This window comes from Sturnus vulgaris, chromosome Z, assembly GCF_052056855.1.
Source record: "Sturnus vulgaris isolate bStuVul1 chromosome Z, bStuVul1.hap1, whole genome shotgun sequence".
NCBI lineage: Eukaryota > Metazoa > Chordata > Aves > Passeriformes > Sturnidae > Sturnus > Sturnus vulgaris.
In genome coordinates this window covers 80,848,270-80,865,399 of record NC_142283.1, presented here as the reverse complement: position 1 = coordinate 80,865,399, position 17,130 = coordinate 80,848,270, and the positions used below count along the sequence as shown (strand labels likewise).

Sequence of the window (17,130 nt, the reverse complement as noted above, 5' to 3'; positions counted from 1 at the left end):
GATCCCTGGCAGTGTCCAAGGCCAGGCTGGACATTGGGACTTGGAGCAGCCTGGGACAGTGGAGGGGGTCCCTGCCAGGGGGTGGCACTGGAAGTGTTTTAAGGTCTCTTCCAACCCAAACCATCCTGGGATTCTAAAAGGGAAGACCCATTCAATTTCTTGATAAATTTAACAAGATTGAATGGCTGGAAGTTTTCTAGTAGGAGGTCTGATTAAATACACTAAGTGATAACAGTGGACACAGAACCATTTAAATCTTCTAAGCATCATCATTCTAAATTATGCTCTTAATTCTGGTTTTGGAAAAAAATATGTGGCCTCTCTGGGTAGATGGAAGGGCGGGCTTGTTGGTTTTCCTTAGTATGGGACTCTGTAAATCCTTTATCGTGTCCATCCCTGGCCTATGGATTGAATAGAATAGCCTGCCTTGCTCACTTGACCATTTGCTGTGGTCAGGAAAGCAAAAAAGGCATGAAAGCTTAGGAAATTGTATTATTGAAGCTTCTTCATCTCCTGAAAACTATCATATCTCAAACGAAGTGCAAAAGGGATCTTGTATTCTCAAACTTCCAGAGCAAAGATAGGACTGATTTAACCCAGTAGTGAGTGTTGTTTAAAGTAAAGCAGAGGGAGGTGCTGGTTTTGATACAGACTTGGACTTAGAGCCCCACTGATTGCACCAATGAAGTGTCGGTGGCACTCTTTTTTGTCCTGTTTTTTGCCCAAGGTACACAAATGATTTTGTCTCAGGAAAGAGTGTTTCAGCCACATGATTATGTTAGGTAGGAATTTAGAGAGATGCTAGCCTGTGAAATGCAGGTGGCTGGGTGTATAACCCCTGGGCCAATTTTCCACCTGTGAGGCCATGAAACAATGGGGTTTTTTGATTTGGTGAGAATGCTGGAGCCCAGAGTTTGGGTGTTGCTTCTTGCCAAAGTCGGCAAAAGAGACTTGATTTCATAAATCTCCATGGAAAACTTTCCTGGTTTAGCACTTCATGGGTATGTCTGTCCTGGAGAGGGCCATGTCCCCTGGCTGCAAATGAGGACAGCAGAGCCTGGTAGGACCATCACAGTATATTAGGCTGGTTAAAGCCCTTTCTGGACAACTTCGAATCACAGAATCATTAAGGTTGGAAAAGATCTCCAGGATTACCAAGTCCAGCTGTAAGATCACTGAGTCACATCATCACATCATCATACTTGGCACACCCTGGGCTGTGCACCATTATGCAGTGAAGTATTTTCTCTACAAACCCTATAATAAAAGGTGGTTGAAGATGTGTTTTCTGTGTCCCTCAGAATTTTCCAGTGATGCAGTTTGTTGCAGGTGAACTACACTAATGAATTTATTTTCCTTTCCATTATGAGTGGGAGGATATCCTGTGCATAGGCAAAAGCAATATATCTCTTACTCAGGTGCATTCAGGGTTGCTTAATATCAATTTTAAATGTTATATTGCTTGGTCTATATTTACTTCATAGAAGTGACCATAGCTTTTCGTGGAAAAGCTGGCCAGGTCTTAATTGAGTGACTGTGTTATGATTAAGCATAGCATTTAAGCAACTAGAATTAAATACAGGAACGCTCTACCACTGAAATCCCAGGCTGCAAGAGCAGTTCGCACTGATCAATAATTCTATTGTGATTTTTTTTCCCCTTTAAGTCAACTGTCAGTTTCCATAAAAGGCAGTTAAATTTTGTGGACATTTTTAGGTTTTTTTTAAAGGTAGCCTTTGTAAACCAGAGGCCGGTCTCCTGTGTTTATAATCTTTGGGCATGTTGAGAGAGAGAAAAAACTTTTCTTAAGATGATACTGAGAGTAAAAAGCGGGGGAGGAGGGAGAGAAATGACACACACACCCAAAAGAAGCCCAAATTCTTGTGTCTAATGTGTGAGACTTGGCGAATTCCCCATGCAGCAGTGACAGAACCAGCGTGTGGGCACAGGGGCAAACAGATCCCTCTGTTTCTTGAAACTGTTGTTTTATGTCAAACCGCTCCATTGCTTTCTTGGCATCTTCCATTGACTCTTGGCACAAAAAACAGGGATGTTAAACCATGACTTAGCTTTCTTAAAGGAAAACACCTCTTTTTTCTGTTTTGTCTCCCTCTACCCTTGTCTTTCAGTTATACCTGCCGCCACTTGCGGAGATATGTGTATGTCTTGGACAAACTGTATTTCCCCCACTCCCACTGCTCTACGCTGCAGCATTGCTTCTCGACCCTCAGTGACAATGGAGAGGAACTCTTGTCTTTAACTTGTTCTCACATTCTCAGATCCTATGCTTCCAGGTTATTAACCTCTGCTCTCCATTTACTGCATGCTGCATGCCCTGTGACTGATCTGTGCATGTTTTCAGTTAACTGATGAGTAATTTTAATTTCTAAGGGGATGACTTGTGTCTTTTATGGCATCCTTGATGTATATTCTGAAAAGTGTGTTAGAAATGGGAGTCTAGTAATGGTTTGGGTTTGTCTTTTTAAATTTAGAATACAAATTCTTCAGTCTTTGGAAGCTTTAAATGCTTTTTATGTTGAAGTATTTTAATGCGTTTCCAAAGCCTTGACATGAGAATATAAGCTGTGATTCACAAAACTTCCATTGCAGTTGTATAGTTTGTTTGGAATTGGTACAGAGATTTAAGTTGTCTTACATGCAAGTATCTAATACTTCCTTGACACCCATTGTTTTATTTATAGTGTTGTCTATATAATTTGCTTTTCAAGAATAGAAATGATAGAGCTTTTGCCTCAAGTTCAGGAAGTTTTTGTGGCAGTTAATCACAGGATTGTTTGTGCTGGAAAAGCCCTCCAAGATAATCGAGTCCAGCCATACCCAGCACTCCCCCATGTCCCCAAGTGCCACATCCACACAGCTTCTAAATCTCTCCAAAGATGAGGACTCCACCACTGCCCTGGACAGCTGTGCCAGTGCTTGTCCACCCTTGGGGTTAAGAAATTTTTCCTAATATCCAACTTAAACCTCCCCTGATGCAAACTGAGTCCATTTCCTCTTCTGTTGGTTATTACTTGGGACAATTAAGAAAGATCTCTCTTTTTTTGTGTGCCTGATCACTTTTAATTATATAGAATAAAAATTATGAGAATCTATCAGCCCCAAATCCTTGTTTGTGATAGAGAATTATAGATGCTTTAGAGAAACTGTAAGAAGGGTGAATTTAAAAGTAAGTCCTACTTGCCATACCCAAAGGATTTCTCTTAGCTGTTTACTCCAAGTAAAAATTTAAGTTTTACTATTTCATTGTTGATGCTGTGGGTAATTAAATATATTAACCTAGATCCTAGAAGCTTTGGGAAAGCAAGGAAAAAATTGCGTGACAAAATTCATCAGAACATGGAAAGCATCCAGGGTGGAAATGCAGCTTCCCAGCTAAGCCAGCATACAATAGCAAGAGACCACACAGTAAACATAAGTAGAACCAGCTTGATTGTCAAGGGAAGAAAATAGGCATGCAAGCTGAAATAGCTCTTTTTGTACAAAAGAAAAAATTTATAGTAGTACATAATGATGGAGAATTACTCTGAAGATCTCAACAGGAGATGAAAATCTAGCTGTCCCAGGGGCATTCTCCAGATTAATTTGGAACAGGGATATGGTATTAAAGTAGGCAAAAGCCTGAGATTTCAAAGGCTTACTTAAAAATGAATACTAATAATAAGTGCAGTCTACACTACAATCTTCTTTAAGATGAAATGTTTTACATGTAGGAATGATATACTGAAAATGTAAAAGAAGTAGTGTAATTCTCCCAGCTTGTTTCCATGAAATTTTGGTAATTCTGTACAAAAACAGCACTGCACATTAAGCTGCCAAAATCATCCTTGGGAGACTAAGTGCTTCTCCATGGATATTGCATCTTTCAGGTGTTCTGTGGATGAAAAGAGGCACTGATAATACTGTATGTGTTTTCATGTAACAAGCTTGTGAAGTTTTTAGAGCAAAAGACATTCATCTAGTTATTCCTTGTACCTAAACTGATGGAGATTTCTTCTTTACTGGTATCACTTTCTGAAATGGGAGTTATGCATCAGTTGAGATATATTAGAGTACCTCAGTCTGGGAGATTGTAAAATCTCAGATTTTCATTGCAGGTTATCTTTTTCTGAGAGGGGAGGAGAACAGAGGATTTGAAATAGAAAATGCTGCTGTAAAAATACAGAGGTAGCAGGTTTTTTGTGGCTAATTCTCTATTGTTGTTTTGATAACAGATGATTAGAGAAGTTGTACACTCATGAAATTTGCCTGTCTAAGTCTGTAAGTAGCATTGAATACAACAGCATAATTGAAGTGTCAAAAGTTTTTTGTGCGAATCCATGCATCCATCCTGCATTAAGTACTACAGTGTTTTATTGTGTGATCAGCCAGTTTAGAGAAGAGATGGAATTTACAGACTACTAAAGGCAGAGGATAATTAGTTATGGTGATTTATAAATCGCCACCCCCCATCCAGTATTCCTGGCAAAGAATATAAAATTTAGCCAAGAGCAGCAGGTCTCTAACGATGCCCTAATACTTACAGATGGTGTTGGCTGTCTTTGTACTTAGCAAAGAATTAGAGTTTTCATTACTATTTTGATAGATTTATGTGCAAATATATTAATGTTTGGATTAAACGTTCAAAAGCAGTGTGGGCAGCAGGAAGATGATCAAGGAAGAGCCAAAGAAGGTGATTCTGCCCCTGTGCTCAGGTGAGAGCCCACCTGCAGAGCTGCCTCCAGCCCTGGGCTCCAACAGCACAAGGACGTGCAGCTGCTGGAGCCAGCCCAGAGGAGGCCACGGAGATGCTGCAGGGCTGGAGCCCCTCTGCTCTGGAGCCAGCCTGGCACAGCTGGGGCTGCTCAGCTGCACAAGAGAAGGCTCCAGGGAGAGCTCAGAGCCCCTGCCAGGGCCTGAAGGGGCTCCAGGAGAGCTGCAGAGGGACTGGGGACAAGGCAGGCAGGGACAGCACACAGGCAATGGCTTCCAGTGCCAGAGGGCAGGGCTGGATGGGATCTTGGGAAGGAATTGCTGGCTGGGAGGGTGGGCAGGCCCTGGCACAGGGTGCCCAGAGCAGCTGTGGCTGCCCCTGGATCCCTGGCAGTGTCCAAGGCCAGGTTGGACATTGGGCTTGGAGCAGGCTGGGACAGTGGGAGGTGTCCCTGCCATGGCAGGGGTGGCAATACATGGTCCTTCAGGTCCCTTCCAACCCGGGCCGTTCTGTGTTTCTAAGGTTTTCAGTGCACCATGGATGTGTGTAAGAACCTGGTGGTGATGTGTCACACAGGCACGCCACACCCCACGCTTACTGGACAGCCAGCACTGGTTAAAGCAGGGAGGAGGGAATGCAAACTAGCACATATTTTGCTGTTCCACAGGGAGGAAGCCCACAACACCAGTTTTCCAGGCAGCTTTCACTGGGATTTAGTGCCAGTGTTGCTTTAGGTCTCTTGCAAATTCTAGAGACATAGTAGATACAATATCCATTTTATTATGCATAGCATTAGCATAGCGTAAATCTTGAGCCTGGGATTACAATGTGAAATTCCTAATATCTAATAATTCTGTTGTAACTGTGCTATATATTTTTTATTTCAGCAGCTGTGCTTTGTGATGTGAGATATGTTTGCCACTATTACTGTTTCCTTTTGCATTTCATATTCATTGTGTGATGTTTTGATGCTTGTGTGTGTTCACATTTTGTTTTAAACCTCTTTGGGTTTCAGTCAAGCTCAGGAAAATTGCTTTTGAAGGCAGACTGGTTTAGTGCATGTACTAGTAAAGAGGCAGCTAACAAGCAATGATTAGTTCTGGGATGTTGAACAAATTATGGACAGTTTTGGTTTCATAGCAAGCATGACACTGTGTGTGAAAGCAGGAAATACAGTTTTGCCGAGCCTTGTAAATTGGGTAAATATGTCTTAAAGTAGTAAAGGTAAAATTTATTATGGATTAATTTAAATTAGGGGTTTTTTTTCGTGGATAAAAAAGACCAAGAAATACAATATCAAATTGACATTCAGTTTACCCATTTTGCTTATCTTTTATTACTTAATGCAGGGTTTGTTTAAACAGCAAAATCTCATAAGATTATAATGCTCTCTTTCAGAAGCGTTCTGGCACATTGTCTGAAGTGTATGGAGAGCTTTGCAGCCACCCTTCTCCCATGCCATCAGAGTCAATGGAATTATGCAATTACATTCATTTAAGAATGTGCCGCCTTAGCAGGATCAGGGCCTTGGAGGTTAGCTTTCAGAAATGCTGCTAATTTACTAGAAATGGTTCTGTTGCTGCAACCTGATGCTGAAGTCCTGCTTAAAGCCAATTTGAATTTATTATCCAGTTTCCAGTTCCTTTTTCCATGGAGTGAGAGCTGTGCTGGGCCATGGGGCTTGAATCCCAGTCCTGTGTCCTGGTATGGATTACTGACTGGCAAGGCAGGAAAGGTGTCTAGGTATCATCCTCAAAAACAGCTTAAACATTTGCAACTCAGACATTTTTTCTTTGGCTTTAGTCTGTAAGGGAAGGTGGGGAAAACATGAGGCAAACATGTTTATTTTTGAACCATAAATGGCTTTTCATGGATTAATGCTATGTGGAGATGTGCAGCAATTTGTATTCTTTCAAATGGAGCTTAACAGATGTGAATTCTTTTTCTCTGATAAACTTGAGCATTTGTTGCCATTGAGTTTTTAGGCAGTTAGTGTTAAAAACTCATCCTAAGTTAGTGCAAGTGAAATACATCAGCCTTGCTTGGATTCATTAAGTGCTTTGAGTTGGAAGGAACCCTAAACCTCATCCCATTCCACCCCCTTCCACGAACCAGGGACACCTTCCACTATCCCAGGTTGCTCCAAGCCCTGTCCAGCCTTGCCTGGAACACTTCCAGGGATAGGACAAACATTGATCCTTACTTCACTGTGAGCTTAACCTGTCAGAGCTGTTATAAATGGCTCCACATTTGTCATAGGATTAAATGTAGAGTAATGAGGGTGGCAGAATCTGGATCTGTCACAGGCAAGAACCAGCTTCACTTCATTTATCACTAAAGCAAACTATTTTTGGAATGGTAGATAGCATAGTTTAAAATATCTTTCCCCAAAGAAAAATTTATTTCTCCAATATACAGAAAAAATTGATAGATTTAAGCACTTTTCAAAAATAAACAAACTTGGGTTGTTTGGTTTTTTTCTTTTACAATACTGAGTGAAAACATTCTTTTTCTTCAGGATATTTAAATAAGATTCTACACTTTGCTTCCAAAACTGGCATTTGACCAATGATCTTTTTCCTTCTCTTTTTCCTTTCTGTTCCCCCAAACACCATTCAGTGATCTCTGCTCAGCATCCTGCCAAGCTGAGAGGCTGATGGGAACAGGCTTGGTACCATTCAGGGCTGCAGTGTCATTGCATTATCAGAGTCATTCTAGGTGGGCTGGGAATTTTTTTTTTTTTTTTTGTTTTTTTTTTTTTTTTTTGTTATTGAAACATATGACATAATTTCTCGAGCCTTTAATATCAGAGTTGAAAATTGTTCATTTTTGTGACAATGAACAATTTTTTTTTTTCTTAATGCTGTGCCACTGATAAATTCTAACTGCTGCCATTACCAGTGTTAAGCCTGAAGTCTCAAAGATGATCTTTTTCCTACTGGGTTAAATAGGCACAGTTTTAGTTTTTATTTTCAATGCCTGTGCAGTGTTGTGAGTTGCTGTAATAGTCAACCAATAGTCATTGAGTTTAAGTGGTTATGGTGTATTTTAAACCTCAGTCTTAGGCAGATCATGGATCAGCTGACAGAATTTAATTAAGTTACTTAAGAAGTAAATAGAAGCAAGAACAAGTGAAAATTAACAAAGGAAAAAAAGACAATCAAACTGCATTAATATTTCTTCACAGATTCAGGCTGCTTTGCTAATACCCATATGCTGAGATTTCTCTAGAGTGGCCTGTAAATTTCTATGGAAACTCTGTTCTCTGAGCTTCCATGCAAGATATTTTGTGGGGCTCAGTTTCTGAGCTGGGGGCATTGGTATGGATCATTTCCCCAAAATCCGGCTCATTTAATATTTTTTTTTGGGGGGGGGGAAAAAGTAGAACTAAAAAAATATAAAGTTCAGAGGTCTGTTAAATTAATATAATTTAATATTTTATTGTTTTGTGATTGTGATTTTTAGTCAGCTGCTCATAATTTTATTGAAGGCTCAGAGTTGTTTATTATGGAAGGATCACTTTACACTCAACATCAAGTGACTTGGCAGAGCAGAATTGTTTATAAATAATTCTATTAGAGATAATTTATCTTTGTGCTGTGCAGCATAATGATCAAGAAACCAGTGAGATATAAAATCAATGCTGTGGGTATTTATTGGGTGAAGAACTGCCTGGCTTGCAGGTCTCAAATACAGTTTAACTGGATGCTTATCAGGTGAGTGCATGTCTAGTGGAAACCCTCTGCATTGATTTGTTAAGTTCTGCCCTATTTAAAATTAAGTATCAAAAATAGTTTTTAGGGAAGGAGTGATCAGTGAAGGGGAGAGATTGCTGATATAAAAATGTAATTGTCTAAGCTTGATGAAAGCAAGCTATATTTTAATAAAGCTGGTGGAGTTCCATGCACATAGATCATGCTACAGGATAAAAGGTCCAGGTTGACTTTGAAAGAAATCAGAAGTACTCCATGGCATTTTTATGGGTTTACTCCTTAAATTATTTGGAAGATTAAGGGTAAATAAATCCTTCAGTAAGAAGATTCGTTAATAAGGTATGTCAGGGGAGGTTTAGGTGGGATATCAGGGAAAGGCTCTTCCCCCAGAGGGTTCAGGCACTGCCCAGGGAATTCCCCAGGGAATGGGCACGGCCCCGAGGCTGCCAGAGCTCCAGGAGAGTTTGGACACTGCTCCCAGGGATGCACAGGGTGGCATTGTTGGGGTGTCTGGGCAGGGACAGGAGCTGGGCTGGATGATCCCTGTGGGTCCCTTCCAGCTCAGGGTGTTCTGTGATCCTATGCAGAAGTACAATGCACTCCAGTAGCTGGGAAGCAAACCCAGCTGAGACTGGTGCATCTTTTTTTACATGATGTATGAGTCACTGGAATATTTTAACAAGGGCTCTGGATTTCCCTAGATTGGAATTTTAAAATGAGATTGGAAGTTCTCCTGAAAGATATGTCCAAGTCCAGCCAAGCTATTGGACTTGAAGGAGGAAGTAGCTGAGGGAATTCCTATGGCTTGTGTCAGATGAGTGAATCAAAGTGGCTTCTTTTGGCATAAAAAATGGAAGTTACAGGCAGATTGCCATGCAGGATTTTGTTCATTTGTTTGCCTTACTGATTGCTTTAAAAGGCTGCATTTTGATTTGGAATCTTCCCATTAAAAATGATATCTTCTCAGGTTCCCCAGGTGATTTGACCCAAATAGTACAAAACAGCACAGGTTGCCAAAACTCTGCATTCTCATGTACAAAGAATGAAATTGAAAAGGGAAAAATTGCAAGAGTGAGGTTCTTTCTCTATAATAATCTTTATTCCTCCCACCCTGGTAAAAATCTATCACAGGCATGTTCTAGACGCACTCTACCACATTAGCATATGAAGCTAAAACACATCTCGATCAGTTGGAATTATTTTTAATTGGATGCTTATGAGCCCACATTCCCATGAGATGAAACTGGAACAAAAATACTTTCACACATTTCCATTGTAGCAGAATGTTCAGAGTCCGGGGGTTTTGCGTTCCTACGTAACGTCTGGCATTTAATCAGCATTGGGAGGGTGTCTTATTCTTTGGTAAGTATGTAAATAAGCTATTGTTTTGGGAGTAAAAGGAGAAAAATACCATAACTTGCCTGAAGAGTTCAGGAGAATGCTAACAAAATGCATGTCATTCTGAATATACTGAAACAGTTTATAACTGGAAGGAGAAAGAATTTGTGCTCATCTCAGCCAGTTTTATCCTTTGACTGAAAAACCTTGCTGAGATCCAGACCCTCTGAGTCTCTGCTAACTTCCCTGGGTGCACCTCTCCAGCAGCTTCCCTATGTCACCACCACTGGTAGCAGGGAGTGCCCTGCAGGTATTCTTGGCTTTCTCCACCTAGGTGATGCACTCGTGTCTGTTTTGATTTCCCAGACAGCATTGCATGAATTTCGACTAGTGAAAGCACCTTAGTAAAATATTTAATTATTGCCTAAATATAGAAAATTATTCACTTAGAAAATAATGAACATATGTTCCTGATTCAAAAGTCTTCCAATCTGTCAAATTAAAGAAAGTTTTGAATGCAGCTAGAGTTGTCACAATTGATAATTTTGATTATGATGTTCCTTCAGAATGCCTGAAGCATCAGAATGTATATATTTTTCCCCCTTTAAAGTAGAAGTGTCTACATCTTGATATCAATTGGGAATTAAATGTTTAAACCACATAGGTGGGTCTCCTGAGAGAGATCTGGGTGTCTACTCAGAGCTGGGCAGTACCCTCAGTACTAAAATATTACAAAGAACTTTGCAAACCGCGAGTAACAAATGATTCACAAGAAGAACAGTGTAGCAAACCTCTTTGCAGGTGTTTCCTGGAGACAGAGATGGATGGGCTTAAGGATTCAAATCGTGCATATGAACAGTAGTGATGAAGGAAATTTTAAATTTTGATCAAGGACTCTGAAGAACAGAAACATGAAGAAATTAATATTGTTCATGTAGAGGACAAGAGGTTTAAAGTTCTGTGCTTTTAAGGTTGGATGCAAAGTGTCTCACTTCATAAAATATATAAAATTTTAGGTCAGCAGTTATTTTTAATCAATAACCCCAAGAATTAACAGTGCAGTTAAAAATGAGAGAACCTCACAACATACTCGTAGCTTCATAGGAGGCTTTCGCTTGAGAGGTAATTTGGTTAGTGGGATGTTGTGCATAAAAAGGATGTCTGAGTGGTCTGCTGATGTAGGGCTGGTATGTTAGTTTAAAAGTGATGAGTGCAGGACATAAACCTTATATAGAGAGGCCCAGGGTTTTTTCTCAAATTGTTTCAAAGCAGGGCTTGTGATAAGTGCTGCAGAGATGTTCTGCACAGGAGCCATAGGGCAGACCTGCTTAGTGAAAATACCTGAGAGTTTATTCTTCTCATTAACTGCAGCTGTGGATAGCATGAGTTTGGTTTCTTTTGAGAAAAAAAAATCTTTTTAAAATATCTAATTAACAATATAAGTGTTTAGAGGCATCATCCTCATGAAGTAGTACGTGAAGTAGTTTTGGGTAGTCTCCCAGCTGCCCAGCTGTTGAATCTAAATCAGTAATTCTCCATCAAAGACGCAGGTGCTGCCAGTGAAGGATCATAAATACATTACAAGAGAGGCAGAGCCCCTGAGCTGCTGGTCCTGCAGACCTGGCCTTGGCTCCCCACATGGAACAGGATGGGGATGAAAGGAGCTGAATGGAGGGAATGGGGAACTTTGCTGACCTCCTTATTGAAGGTGTAACACCTGAAAAATTGGAAACGGGCATCCAGATCCATTCATACTGACCTAAGTGACCCAAACCATTCCAGATCTGCAGAATTAATAACACTGTAAGAATGAGCCCTTCTGTTCTTTTCATTTCCGGCTTCTATTGAGAACATCTGACAACAAGAACTGTTATGTCTTCTCACATTTTGGTATCACCCTTCCTCACCACAGCCTATTTGACCAAGAAATGCAGAGAGAGACTTGTGGGGAAGATTTAGTCAGCTCTTTATTCCAATTCTCCAAAGGATTGATTTAAGTTGTGTAAGGAGTTTTTGGATCCCCACTCTGCAGCAGGATGTAGGGGGTGAGAGCTGTGAGCTATTCTTAAGTGGTTTTGTTCTTTCGTGTTTGTAAGCTGAATTTATGAGAAAACATTGATGAGAATGCTCCCACTGCAGCAGCCACAGATCAGAAAAAGCAGTGGGAGAGGAAAATAAGAACAACCACAACTGGTTTCCAAAGATGACTAATCCTGCAGCCCCAGAGTAACCTCCAGGACAGTGATTAGCGTTTGGCTTTTCTTCTGCTGGAAAAGTTTTCTGGGGCGTCAGCCTAGCTGAAAACTGGTTCGATACATGTTACTAATGAAAGATTTTAAAGTTCCCATTTAATGTTCCTGCCTTGTGCACTTCGTTACTTTAAATACTTCTAGGTGCCTAATGTGCAGTATTACATTTTGCCTGTATTCTGTATTAGTTACCAGAAAGTTTTATGAGGAAATTCTGGGTAAGATAATGGTAAGGTACCTCTAACTGACCTGTCAACAATAGTGTGATGGGGTTTTTGACTTCCAGTTGGTGAAAATTCAGTGATTGCCCCTCAGTTTTGCAGAAGACTTTTAAGGGAATTCAACATAGATGTATTCCTTTTCACCAGAGTGAAGAAAGATGCAAGTCCTTGCATTTAGTGTTACATTCACTTAGCAAAAATTAAAAATTGGTAATTATAAAAAACTCCCAACCAGGTCTTTCTGATGCTGCATTCTTATAGTTAATCAACAGGCCATCCTCTTGCTACTGCAGGATTTTACCCTGAAGTATGTTGTCTGTATTTTGCAGAGTGCTTTGCAGTGCAGTTGTGACTTTACAGGTTTCTACATTGACTTGATACTCATTCCTGGCAGCCAGTTTTCCTTGCATTTTGTTGTTTATTGAGTTGTGCTCAATGTTCGTGCTCAGTGATTTCAGGGAATCATCAAAGTGCCTGGTTGGGAAGCATCTTTGGAGATTGTCATGTCCAAGGGCAGGGCTACCAAGAGCTGTATGCCCAAGGCTACATCCAGTTGACGTTTAATATCTCCAAGGATGGTGACTCCACAAGCTCTCTGAGTAACTTGTGGTTTTTCTCTTACGGTTAAATGCAATTTCCTGTATTTCAACTTGGGCCCATTTCCTTTTGTCCTTTTTCTGGGCACCAGTGTGTCTGGCTTCATCATCTCTAGACCTTCCCATCAGAATCACAGAATCATCTAGATCAGAAAAGGATGACCTTTATGATCGTCAAGTCCTCCCTGTGACCTAACACCACCTCATCATCTATCAGATATTTGCATGTTCTGAGACCCCCATGAGCCTTTTTTCCCTCAGGCTAATCATAAGTCTCTCAGCTTCTCTTTGCATGTCAGAAGCTACAGTGCCTCATTTTTTTTGGTGCTTCGCTGGACCTGCTGAAGTGTGTGCAAGTGCCTGGTGCTGGAAGCTTGATGCTCCACTGAGGCTTCACAGTGCTGAGCAGACAGGGAGGATCACACCTTCAGAGGGCTGGCGATGGTCCCTTATAGCTTCACAAGCTTTCTCTTGGAGTTTTTATCCTTGTCCCTCCTGTCCTCGTCCCTCTAGCAGCACAACCCTCATGGCATCAGCTTCTCCTCCCAGTTCTGTATCACCTGCAAACTTGCCAAGGCTGCAGCCTGCCCCACCAGCTGGGGCATCTGTGGAGATGCTGGAAAACACTAGTCCTAGAATCCCAGAATGGTTGGAAGCAGTCTTTAAAGGTCATCTGGTTCCACCTCCTGCCATGGAGAGGGAAACCTTCCACTGTCCCAGGCTGCTCCAAGCCCCGTCCAACCTGGCCTTGGACACTGCCAGGGATCCAGGGACAGCCACAGCTGCTCTGGGCACCCTGTGCCAGGGCCTGCCCACCCTCCCAGCCAGCAATTCCTTCCCAAGATCCCATCCAGCCCTGCCCTCTGGCACTGGAAGCCATTGCCTGCGTGCTGTCCCTGCCTGCCTTGTCCCCAGTCCCTCTGCAGCTCTCCTGGAGCCCCTTCAGGCCCTGGCAGGGGCTCTGAGCTCTCCCTGGAGCCTTCTCTTGTGCAGGTGAGCAGCCCCAGCTGTGCCAGCCTGGCTCCAGAGCAGAGGGGCTCCAGCCCTGCAGCATCTCCGTGGCCTCCTCCCAAATCAACACATGGGGTGCACCACTTATGGCTGAGCTCCAGCTGGACTTTGTAGTGCTGACTGTAGCTCTCTGACCCCTTGAGTCTAGCCAGGTTTCTGTCCACCTCACTGTCCATTTATCTAGTCTCTACTTCATAACTCTGTTACGACTTGGCTTAATTGTAAAATACCATGATTATCTTGATTTTATCTTAGAGAATCTTTATACTATGTAGTTGTTCACATTTGCAAAATGCGTCAGTATCCGGGATAGTTTTGGCCTTGCATTAAGATTTCAGATTGCACCATTAGGGTTGGGAAAACTCATCTGTGATCTATGCTGGCACTGCTGGGACACCTGCAGTGCTGGGGACAGTTCTGGGCCCCTCAGGACAAGAGAGACACCGAGGGGCTGGAGCGTGTCCAGGGCAGGGAACGGAGCTGGGGAAGGGGCTGGAGCCCCAGGAGAGGCTGAGGGAGCTGGAAAGGGGCTCAGCCTGGAGAAAAGGAGGCTCAGGGGGGACCTTGTGGCTCTGCACAACTCCCTGACAGGAGGGGACAGCCGGGGGGGATTTGGGATCTTATCCCAGGGAACAGGGACAGGAGGAGAAGGAACGGCCTCAGGCTGGGCCAGGGGAGGCTCAGGGTGGACACCAGGAGGAATTTCCCCATGGAATGGGTGGTCAGACACTGGACGGGGCTGCCCAGGGAGGTTTGGAGTGCCCATCCCTGGAGGTGTCTGAGGAAGGGCTGGAGGTGGCACTGAGAGCTCTGGGCTGGGGACAAGGTGGGGACTGGGCACAGCTGGGACTCCATGGTCTTGGAGGGTTTTTTCAACCTGAATGATTCTGTGCAGTTCTGTCACCTGGGTCAATTGAAATTCAGAATAATGTTTGTACATGCCTAGAAGAGTCTTACTGTGTCTCTTTGGAATATCTCATTGAAATACAGTTTATATTCGATCCTATGGCCTAGCATTTGTTTCCCAAGTGGGAGTGGAATTAGCATCCCAACCCATGACGGTTGTACTTGGTTTTTGTACCGTATAGAATATGAAATTTGTTTGTGTTTGCTTTATCATCATGAAGTCAGTTCCTGGAAGTGTTGTCCTAACTTTGGGGAAAACAGAGAATGACCTGGAACATCACAGAAATGTGTCTTTTTAAAAAGTACATTTTGGGGAGGGCAATGTTTTGGAATTTAGGAGGATTTTTGGATTGATAGAGGCCGACAGAATTACACAGCAGAATAAGATTTATAAAACTGAGTGGGAGGTAAAGCACAACCTCCTTCTCCGTGGGAAGGAGGTTAATTTCCAAATAAATTGAAGACAATGTAAATTTAATTACTGTGCAGCTTGAAGGACTGGGACTTAAAAGCTATCATGTTAAGTTTTTAAGATGGAAAAATATTGCACAACAGCAAGAGTGCTGAAATAAATCTTTAAATCAAATCTGTGTTAGCTGTCCCACCAATCCTGAGACTTGAGGGTGTCTGAAGGCAATAAAATAATCACTCTTCAGAATGACAGGTTCAGTAGTGGGTAAGGTAATTTCAGATGGCAGTGTATGTGGGAAATAATGGCGTTTTTCCTATTGAAAAGTAATGAACAATAGCTTTACCTAAATAAAATCTACCTTTTCTTGATAAGGGCTATTCATGCCCATGTAACATTTCTAGATCTCATTGATATTGTCTGTAACACCTTTTTCACTCAAGAATAAAATAAAAAGCATTGACAGGCAGACTAGTGGAGAAACAGGATTGCATGTCAGGTCTGTCAGGATTTGGTTGTGAGACTTGGGTAAGATGTGACTTTTGCTAGATATGGAAAGTATTTTTATAAAAGATGAGGGGACGGTCCAAGCCAGGGATCCTTCAGGATGCTGACAAGGCTTTTCCTGCTGTGAGCCACGGTGATTTTGATCACACATGTTTGTTTGGGAGTACAGTGGTGGTGATGGAGACAAAAGCTGGGAGAATTCAGTGCTCCAAACATTTTTCCTTCCTTAAAGGCTTCCAGATTATCCGTTCCAAGATTGTCGTCTTCCTGCAACAATGAGTAGTTCAGAGCATTTCAAGCTGCCTGTAGTGTGTTTCTAAATGCTTTTGTGCATGCTGGAGACCGTGGTATATTCTTAATTCCTATACACTGTTTCCTGGAGTTGTGTTTTAACCTTTATAGGTCCTTGCTCCACATTTAGTGGAATCATTTAGGCTGGAAAATCCCTTGAAAAGCATCAAGTCCAACCATTCCCCCAGCACTGCCAAGCTCACCACTAACCAATGTCCCAAAATTTCACATTCACAAATTTTAAAATCCCTCCAGTGATGCTTCAAAGGTTGTTCCCCTCACCCCCCTTTTTTGTTTGTTTGTTTGGATTTTTGTTTTGACTTTTGTTTGTTTTTGTTTTTGTTTTGTTTTGTCTTATGAGCTGTAGAACAAAGGGAAGAAAATCACTAAACACTGAATTTAGGATGTGATGTTAGGAAGGTAAACTTTACTGTTTATATTAAAGATCCATGGGAAATGAAACAGGTGAAAGACCCTGGCATTATCTCTCAGATATATATAGGAAAGGACATGGGTGTTGTTGAGAGGCTGAAGCTACCAGGAAGAGAGAAATACAGAAAATAAAGAGAAATGTTAAATAACAGGAGTTAAGAAAATACCGTGGGCTGATTTCCCAGGATGTTGGCACAGCATTTACACTGAACTGGGCAAGGGCAGGCTGGGACTTCCTAAAGCCAAGTAAAGCTCCATGTAGGTCATTAACTGTAGCTTTTTCCATAGTGAATTGCACTCTTATGAAATGCTTCATTATCCGTTGTTTTGTTCAGCATTCACTCTAGTTGGGTTCTGACTGGATATTAACATCCCTTACAAAAAATTTAATATTCTTGATAAATGCTTTCTTTCGATGCAGTATTTTTCAGGATGAAAATACCTATCTTTAATTTCCTATCTATTTTAACATCAATTTTCCTTTGAAAAGTGGTTTATTTATGACAGGCTACCTTTTGCAGGTCTATTTCTAAGAACAGAGATTCAAAGAAATGCAACAAAGGGAATGATGTTGACATTAGAGTGAAGGATGTAAACAATTTTTGTTTGAGATACTTGTTTTTCAAGTACTGTATTGTTACAGGATGGGTTTAGTAATAGATATTGAACTTAATCTTGGTCTTCTGTTGAAAAGCACTTGGTATATTACATTATTTGATGTTACATTATTTGACATTATCATGTGT

The 17,130-nt window shown here is 41.6% G+C and overlaps 1 protein-coding gene across 6 annotated transcripts in view; it reads left to right on the top strand.

The window, feature by feature from the left end:
• DYM (dymeclin) overlaps positions 1–17,130 on the top strand; it is a 216,403-nt gene that overhangs the window by 116,367 nt on the left and 82,906 nt on the right. For 4 of the 6 annotated variants that reach the window (XR_015799699.1, XM_088157403.1, XM_088157402.1 and 1 more), the window contains one exon: positions 2,130–2,294. The exons of the other annotated variants lie outside the window; for them this stretch is intronic. Coding sequence is in view for 3 of the 4 variants with exons in the window: in XM_088157403.1 (XP_088013529.1) it covers positions 2,130–2,294 (165 nt within the window). In the remaining variant the exon portion in view is untranslated. The remainder of the gene's footprint in view (positions 1–2,129; positions 2,295–17,130) is intronic. 6 annotated transcript variants of the gene reach the window in all.